The 9,847-nt window shown below is 33.5% G+C and overlaps 1 protein-coding gene across 4 annotated transcripts in view; it reads right to left on the minus strand.

Annotated features, from left to right (window-relative positions):
* LOC118737126 (solute carrier family 52, riboflavin transporter, member 3-A) overlaps positions 1–9,487 on the minus strand; it is a 16,367-nt gene extending 6,880 nt beyond the window's left edge. Inside the window, exons 1-3 of one of the 4 annotated variants that reach the window (XM_036467428.1) lie at positions 9,247–9,487; positions 8,821–9,073; positions 8,461–8,764 (exon numbers count right to left, since the gene is read on the minus strand). In XM_036467428.1, the coding sequence (XP_036323321.1) occupies positions 8,461–8,741 (281 nt within the window). In that variant the 5' untranslated portion in view covers positions 8,742–8,764; positions 8,821–9,073; positions 9,247–9,487. Of the gene's footprint in view, positions 1–8,460; positions 8,765–8,820 lie in introns of those variants that run through there. The other 3 variants (XM_036467429.1, XM_036467427.1, XM_036467431.1) reach the window with 3 other exon arrangements.
* Positions 9,488–9,847: the final 360 nt, after the last annotated feature.

Genomic DNA, 9,847 nt, shown 5'->3' on the forward strand with positions numbered 1-9,847 from the left:
CATACATTTTTCTTTTTTCTAAACGGTTATAATGCCACCAATACATAACTGTGAAATGAGGGGAGGGGGCGGGGGACGCGAGCGCGAACGCGGACCGCCGCGACGCTGGGCATCTTCAAAATTGTATACTTACAAATGCGTCCATTTAACTTGTTCCTGTACTACTTTTTGTCAAATGTAACTGGGTGAATACCTACATACATATGTGCACTATTTTGCTTTATTACTCAATTGTTAAGTTTAAAAGTTGGTGGTATTGCTCAACGAGAAATGAAATTAAGCAAATTTGTGTTATTTCACATTCAATTGGGAAATAACACAAGTATGCGTTATGGCCGTTTGTGTTATTCCACGCCACCCCCCTCCCCCCGGGTTTATAGCCCATTAAATTTTAATAGGATAAAATGCAAGTTTGAAGTTCGAAAAAATCGCGTTGATTTTTGATAATTTTTATTCTGAATATATTACGCCCTTTTTTCCATACAAAAAAAAAAATTGTCGAACATACATACTTTGTAGGGAAGAAAATGCGTTAATTCTAAAAAATCTGATTAAAAAGTCGAAAAATTTCAATGCAATTTCGCAGAATTTTTATAATTTTTGCACAAAGTTAGAAATATGAATTTAAATGATGTTTGTTAGATAATGAGCTATACTTTTATAAAAAAATAACAAATATAAAATAGAAATATAATATAATAGAAGAAATATCGGGTTTAGTAAGCATTTTTGTTAATTTGCCTGTGTATTTGCATATAATTTAGTAAATCACCGAATGATAAAAACAGCTATGTAAACAAAAAACTACGTCTATGGTGTATTGGACAGTTTTACCAGTTTTTATCCAAAAAGCGTTTCGTACTTTTTTGTTTTTCTCTGCAATTTTGCAATTTTGCATTTTGACAATTTTACATACATTTTATATAGAAAAGTTGGGGAACGAAACTATTATTGCATTGTTATTAACCGGCATCGCCAATAGCAGTGTGACCAGCAGAGCCAGGCACTACCACACGCAAGCGTGAACTAAAAACGACCCTATTATGCATGGCGACCAGAGTGTCCAGATTGGCTGATATTGCGCGTAATGACTAATTTGACTTTGAAAGAAAGAGAAGTAAAGCATTGTTCACTCAAAATCGGTACGCATGAAATGGGTTATATCTTTTTAATAGGATTTTAGAAAATAATATTTAATATGTTAGAATAAAGAGAAAACATTCCGTTATAATACATGTTAGCGAGAGTTTCATATTTTGCTTGGATAAATAAATAAATAACAATTTCTTTGATAATGATAAAAATTTTCTGAACACCCGTTCTAGAGACTTGTGTAGTCAACCTGCTCTACTAAACTATCTTTAGTTTATGTTTTTCCACGGCCCGCACATCTCTGGCCCTTATTATGAGCTACATTCGATTTTCGATCTTCGCTGGCTATCGAAGATCGAAGATCGAAAGTGAAATTCGTATTATGAGCTATGCAAGCGTGTCGAAATTTTCGTTGAGTATCGAATTTTCTGTCGAACAGAATTTTGCTTTCGATGGTGTAGCGAAGTGTTAGAAAATTGTGAAAAATGTATGATTTTGTATATGTTTTCTTACATTTTGGCGGCTTTACACTAATTTCAAACAATTTTTGTTAATTTCATGCAGTTCTAACATCGTGAATACTAAACACAAGCTCGAAAGGCTGGATTTACTTGTGAAAGAAAATCCCAATACTCTGTTGGCACGATCTCTGAGAACAAAATCGTAGCGCTGTTGATAGTTTTAAAATATTTTAAATAGATTTGGCTCACAAACGCCTCTTTAGATGGTCGGAACTTTTTAATGAATCTGTAGACAAATTTCTTAAATATATTTTATATCAAAATATATTCGAAAGACTAATAAACTTAAACTCTCTTAAACATTTGCTACTCCTGGCCAGTTTACTAAGCTCTCATCCTCTGACGAATCGTTGAACCAGAACTCGTTGTACTCATTTTACCACGTTTTTATAAACTTCCTTTCTTTTTTACTTCATTTTAATTACAACAAATTTACATAAATATGTATAAGCACACTATTTAGTTTGCTCAATTTGTAAACAAAGCTTCTCAGCGGTGAAAAATATACTATTGTGAACAACCTAAACGAGCGAAATTCACAATAGCGCTATTCTTCATCGAATGAGCGCCATAATACCAAATGAAAATTCGTTCGCTGAGCACTTTCGACCACAGTCGAAAATCGAATGCAACTCATAATAGGGGCCTCTACTAATTTTGTTTTATAAAAATACCATGTATTTTTCGATTTGACTTAAATAGGTCATATTTGTAAATTGATGACTTCCAGAACTTTATTCACATCATTCGCTTCAAACCGATTTAAAGTTACCTGTGAATAATTAGTTTTCATAAAAACCCACCAACACTTTACAAAAGGTCCAAAGTAAAGGATGCAATGAAATAACACTTTGTACAAGCGCTCCTTCCAGCATATTTCTGGGGTCATATGACCCATTGTGGAGTCTGACCGAGTTTTAATGAGACTGCCTCGATTCTCTTGTTATTTCATAGCCTTTTGACAGCTGTGTCAACTTCTATAGATTTAGTTGTAAGAGGATATCACCCTGTTTCTTTTAAGCTTGAAACTTTTAACGTGGGAGTTGACCGAAGTCCAGTTTTAAACATGCTTTATTAGTCATTAATATAAAATACGTGCCTCGGGAGACACGCACTACACTCGCTCAACTTCGCTGCGGCTACTGCAGCAGGTTAAACTCCTACTTGAGTAGGCTGAATGAGGATGTGCCGAACGAATGTCCGGCATGCGGAGAGACCCCACATGACTGGAACCATTTCTTCGCATGCCCGGAAAACCCGACAACCCTAACGGCCTTGTCCCTGTGGACAGATCCCACAGAAGCTGCACGCTTCCTAGGGTTGCCGTTAGTGGAACTTGATGACAACGACTGAGATACCAACCGATCTGGGCGGGGTTGTTGTAGCCGCTACAACAACAACAACAACAACCACATTTAGTGTGAATATTGGGGTAATGTAAACGGGTGCGGTTTTTGTTATAAAATGTATTTAATCTAACAGAATTTTATATATTATAACTCGATAAGGTTTAAGTCTTGCCATAGCTTGCATTTGCTGAACTGTGGATAACCGTTTTCCAATTCTCTCGCACGATCTTCTTCTGATAAGCCGTTTTTTTTCCTATTTCAGGTAAAGAGCCTTATCCTTAAGCTGGTGCGAAATGATGTCTTTTAATGATTAGCTCACCCCGTTAGTTTAAGCAGAAGGAATCTATTCATTGATTTTTGGAGGATAATTATAAGTTTTTGGTATATTTAATTTTAATTTGATTTTTGATCTCGAAAATGTCGGATTTTCAACGAATTTGTTCAACATTATTTTTTGAGCAGCAACTTCCGACGCGAATAAAACTGTCAAACAAAAAGCCAGTACTATGAAATTTAAACCTCATAGTGGTAGATCTATTGTCTAACGATCTGCATTGCAACTTTTTAAAACATTTCAACAATTGCTGTACAGAAGTTGCTGGAACGCGTACCGATTTTGAGTGAACGATGCTTTAGCGGAACTGAATATTAAAATCTTTTAACTTTTCCAGAACGGCATTCCATCCGACTCTGAAGAATTTTGGATAATTGCTTACTTATTGAAACCCGCAACAGGCACTAAAATAATTGGAAATATAAATAAATTCACATTATTATCCTTGCGGCACTCAAATGCTTTTGTTGAGCGCGTGTTTACCGTAATGAATTCAACAAAAACTAAGATTCGAAATAGGCTGAGATTGGAAAGCTTTAATTCAATAATTCGAATAAAATTTTATATGAAGGCTTATAGTTTCTGCTGCAACACGTTTCCAATATCAAACAATATGTTATCAAGGTTGAATAGCTCAATATATTACAACACAAAAGTAAATGAGGATGTTCACGCTTGCCTGGTTATCAGCTTATGTGGTTAAGTGGTTATATTTTTTATTCAGTTTACAGCTATAAAATACACTACATAATAATAATTTTTAACCAGATAACCTAATAACCAGGCAAGCGTGAACCACCTCAATGATTCAGGCACTATAGACGATGTTAAAGAAATTGTGGAAATAGCTGATCTCGCCTTATTATAGCTTTTTATTTTATTTTTAGTGCCGAGGGCTTAAAATCGGATTGTGCGATTAATTAATTAATATGAAGTATAATAAATTTATTAATTGCGCAGTCCTATTGCAAAATGTGTTAATACAAATATTTTTTAAAAGTATGCATATTTTTAAAGAAGATTGTTTGTACATCACTCTTTGTGTTATTTATTATTACTATGTTATTTATTAAGTCTAGACTAACTGAGCTTTTAGTGTGCCTAGTGCGTTTATGCACAAGCACAAATTCCTGCTTTCTCTATCACGTCAGGTTTGTGAGATATTCCAACCTAAATGCCCCAAAAAAGTTTTTTTTTTGTACATATTTTAGGTTATGTAGCATCGCAAATAAATTTGTTTCACAGAAAACTACTTAAAGTATCTAAAAAACAAATCTTCCCCTTTTTGGAGTTTGTCCAAATATATTTTTCTTTCGCGGAGATGTCGCATATTGAAATTTCAATATCCTTTTTCGAACCTTCGTACCACACATTACTTACAAAATGCGATATCTCGAAAAAAAATAATAATTGAGAAAACTCGACGGCATTTAAAAGATTAAGAGTAATACTACATGACCTCAAATATGACGGAAAACAGTGCATTCAAATCACCAAAATGAATGTAAATGTTTTTTTTTTTGCTGCCCCTTTATCATTTTCTTCGCTATCTCAGTTAATTCTATTTGACATACACGTTGCTACATACATACATATGTATGTTTCGACTTAGGATGACTGTATGACTGACTGACGGACATGTTCAGGTTAAGGGGGCGTTGTAAGGTGAGAGGAGTCAACACAACGCCCATGGCTTCGCGTCGGTTGAACGCTGAAGAGGGTGGCTAGACTCCGCCTGACAGCACTGTACTTTTCTTTCGTCTCTTTTCGTACTTTCGTTCCTTTTTTTTTAATTTTTTTCTTTTGCTTCATTCTGCCACATATTCGGCATATGAACTTCAACTTTTTGGTTAAGGTAGCGCTAGTGAGGCGAGAGCGAAAGACCCACCCCATCCGATGAGCTATGCCTGGGATCGCGATCATGCCGACTCGCTACTCGACCTTGCAACCAACCTGCAGCTACATAACAAACCTGAGGGGATATATTATAAGACCATATTCGGATATAGCACACCAAAATCCTTTGGAAATGTATATTAGTGTTTCTGCTACCAAAAAAAAGTTAATCTTTGTTGGCCTGTATTATTAACATGTTACATTTTTATGTAATCGCATAGCTTTCTAGAAATTTGGCATGCGGCATCATGGCAATCATAAGCCTTGTTTGATATAACATAATCTTACGATACATAACGTAAGCATGCAGTGTTGTAGCATGTAATATGAGAAAAGGAGTCGGATTGTGATTGATTTCATTTTTATTTACTCATCAGTCTCTCGATTTAATTTTATTCAATTGATCGAAACCCAACAAGCAAAATAAACCTGAAGATTTTTTTTTAAGTTTACAATTAAAAATATTAAGCGAAAGCTTAAAAAACGTTGATTTTTTGTTTATAAAACGCTTGAAAGTAAGCTTAATATAATTGAAATGAAATCTTATAAGTGTAGAAATGTAAACTTATAATAAATGTTCAAAAGAAAAGTTTTTTATGAGCGTATAAATGTAAACTTATAATAAAGGTTAAAAAAAGTTGTTTACTAAAAATTTTCAAAATAAAGCTTTATGTAAACGTTTTTGTAATCCTTTATTTAAACAATATTTCATTAATAACTCATATATTATACATACATCGCTCAACATCTACCCGCCCTTGTTGCAGAACCCTGTATATACCATACATACATATCGATACTGCAAAACGTTCTATGTCAATTATGATCTTGAGTAATTAACAGCTCTGTCACCTGTATCTGATCGCTTCTCTTAATCGATCATTTTCATTAGCCAAAGGGAGAAAGTTTTGTCGCTAGTTTAGCATATAAATTCACGATAATACACAAACATTAAGCATAAAAAAGTTAGTTATTATATCTAGTTGCGTTGTGCAGCTTTTAATTACTTGCGGTTATTGGCAAATTGAAAAAACGACTTGGATGCAGCTGTATATTCCGCTTCATCGATGCCATTCTCATGTACAAAGTTTTCTTATAAATATGTAATACATTTTTAATCATTTGAAGGCTCGAATGTTCCACCGATTAGCGCAGCGGGTCCTGGATTGGAATTAGCATTATGTTAAATTTGTTCTCCGCGGACTTCACTATTCATAAGCAAATTTATAATTTATTTACAATCTTTTTTCACTTTTTGAACGCGACACTTCTGCCTATTTTTATCGCATTGATTTAATTTTTTTCATAATTAAAATATACTTTAAAGAACGTAAACACGTCACAATTGGAAAAATTTTATATTTACAGCTTCATTTCGTTAACATTTGCATTTCATTTTTGTGTTTAAGTGATTTATAAACATTCGCCCTTAACACTTATTAAAGGCTTATTTGAAAACAACTTTAAATAAACCTAATATTAAAAACGCTTATTTAACGCTTATTATTGCAAACTTACTTGAAGTTATTTTTAAAAACATTTACTGAAATGCTTGTTGGGATATACATATGTACTATAATTACGGTGACCATTCGTACCGATTTTGGCGGGACAGTACCAATTTTGAGAAAATTGTTCCGCTGAATATTTTTTAAAAGTCGGGACGTATAAGTGTCCCGATTTTTCATATTTGTGATGATTAAGTCCAGATTTTTAGTGACTCTCCCTGCGCTCTGGCCCAAAAACAATAAACAAATAAATAAAAAGGAATAAATATACATAAGTGAGCCATAAACATAGCCAGCATCCTTATTAATAATATATAAATAATTCCAATACCCTCAAAAAAATCGTGGATCATCAAAATTTTGAGCTTTTTTATTAAATTTCTTAGAAACATTCTGAGTATGCAGTTTTGTAACCTATTCAATTCAAAGTGCAAATTTTAAGTAGCTAGGACTTACCGTTGATATTTGGTAAATTTTGTGGGAGGTGTTGCTCATTGCGAAGAAAATGCGGGAACAAAAAATTGACAAAAATCAACGGTAAGTCCAAGCTTTTGCCAACACGTTTTTTTAGATAGTAGGTTATATTTTCATAAAAAAATAATAAACATTTTTAATTTTTTTTTCTCTTTGTTTTGCTTTAAATAAAACTAGATTAAGCATTTTTGTTCGAAAAACAAAATTGTATGTTCGGATGCTCTTGCAATGTCCCGATATTTGGCCACAGAAGTCTGGTCACCGTAACTATAATTGATATGTATTGATTGAAAAGTGTATATACATATGTACATGTGTATATGTACATATGTACATGTGTATATGTCAATCCAAAAAATACAATTTTTGTTAAGTACGCAGAAATTATGCCCAACTCTTCTTGAATGCATGTTTCATAGATGTATCGATTACCAGTAGTTCAGTAGAACAAAATATGTATAAATTTTTACTATGGAAGTATATGTAAATTAAAACTTTAAAGTCGCTTTTCTGGAGTTTGGTTTTTTGCAGTTATGACACTATTAAAGTAAATGAGCGATATCTTCACACATAAGTAAGTGCATGTTAAACATCATCAAAGTTTCTTCTTTAGCTTCTAAAAGGACACAAAAGGCAAATTGTAAATCGTTTAACCTGTGTTCATTAATAAAAACTTAAAAAATTACTTTCAGATTTGTGGCTCAACTCCTATGACCGGACAGCCCTATAGGGGGGCAAAAACTGTGGAACCGTGAGTGTTCGGTTATGGAAGGTTTCACTGTATACATATTATTTAGACTCATGTAGATAGACTACTACAGACTTGTAAGAGGATGTTTCTTATAAACGGTTCTACAATTATGGAACCGATTACTTTGGTTCCATAAAATCTTTTCTTTTAAGCATTGGTGCTTACAACCGTTTCTCTTACATAATATATTATATTTGCTTTTTTATAAGTATTATATTACGTTAGACTTGTTGCAAGACAAATAATTCTTATAGCCATACAATAAGTACTATATATACATAAATGTGCTATGGGGTCACACGTGTATTTAAAAGGTATACGCTAACAAAACTCTCATGGAAGCTATATAGTTTTGGTTAAACCGGAATCATTTTGGTTAATAATATGTACATGAATCATGCATACGTGTACATAATTTAGAAATAATAACAAACAATATTCCAAAGAGGTATATAGAGAACAAAACCGTTGAAAAGCTCGCTACAGGTCAATTTTTTTAGTATACGCATAATGCAATGTAAAACAAAATACTTACCTGCCTAATAAGTAGTTGCTGCCAAGATCGTAACCTCCAGTTAAACGTGAAGCCACCAACCGCTCTGACTGCGATGTCAAACACACTGAAAGTGCTGCTTCCTCACCAAAGCACCTCGAGGTGTTTTCAGGTTCCCTCTCGTTATTATCATTTCTACAATGGTATTGCAATTGTGTCGTCGATGGCAGTAATTGTTTTTGTTGTTCTGGCCGATGGTAGTCATTAAGATCCGTCCACTCCTGAATATATGCAGACTTGTCGGTATCACCATACTCACACATTATCAGAACGCTTTATATGTAGGCTAATAGTAGTTAGTAAGATTAACGACAACACAATTGTTCATTATTGCATACATACGTAAATGAAAAATTCTCTTCGCTGTTATTTAATGAAGCTGCAACTGCCTCTCTTTGTGACTAAATGGATTTTGTTTATTCTGACCGAGATAAGATTACCTTTTATATGTACATTACATTATCAATATAAACGTATGATAATAAGTAACATACAATGTTGCTTTACTACTTAAAATCAGTGAGTTGATCTGTTCAGAAGGAAGCAGTCAAATTTCATATTCATTCTTCTTAAAACACAGCACCCGTGATGTAACCTTTGAACGATAGCCAAAAAAGAACAGTAAGTTCACAAATGTAACTTCCCCGTTCGATTGAAGGAATTGTATTTAGCCGGTTACTTAAAGATGCCCGAAAATTCCCAATCAAAAATACGTTTAGAAGGCTTCGAGCGATGGATATGACCAGCAGTTAAATTAAATTAGCAAACCTTGGACTTATGAATGATCGAAAAATAGAAATCGAGTGCGACTTTTAAATTTTACTTGTCAGGGGGTTTATCTTTCCGAAACCATTTACTGTCTTGCCTTTAATTTTTCCACAGATGTTTTGCAAATTACATTTATCCGAGGCCAATTTATTCATTTTATTCGGTTCACAATCTTTTATACCAAATCGAATAATCAAAATCACAAATCGAATAATAAACAAAAACAGCTGCTGCAAGGCGAATTTATACATATATTTATAAATATACACATCCAAGGCGAATTTATAAAAGGTGGTGTTCAAGACAAGGCGAATTTATGCAAGGTGGTGTTCAAGGCGAATTAATATAAGGTGATAGCAGGAGTACAAAAACAAACATTTACATGAATTTTGTTTTTGCTTTGGCGGCATAAACTGTCAAAATCTGTAAGAGCGTGTGTAGAAATTCAAACAAAATTTTTCAATTTGATATCAGAAGAAGTGCGGCGAAACACATACACAAAATCAGCTGAGCTAGTAACAGAGAACATTTAACAAATGTTCTCTGGTACAAGGTGGTGTTGATGGCGAATACTTCTATTGTCAAAATTATATAAATTCGC

Source organism: Rhagoletis pomonella, unplaced genomic scaffold (genome assembly GCF_013731165.1).
Source record: "Rhagoletis pomonella isolate Grant_MI unplaced genomic scaffold, Rhpom_1.0 Rhpom_scaffold_00004, whole genome shotgun sequence".
NCBI classification, from domain to species: Eukaryota; Metazoa; Arthropoda; class Insecta; order Diptera; family Tephritidae; genus Rhagoletis; species Rhagoletis pomonella.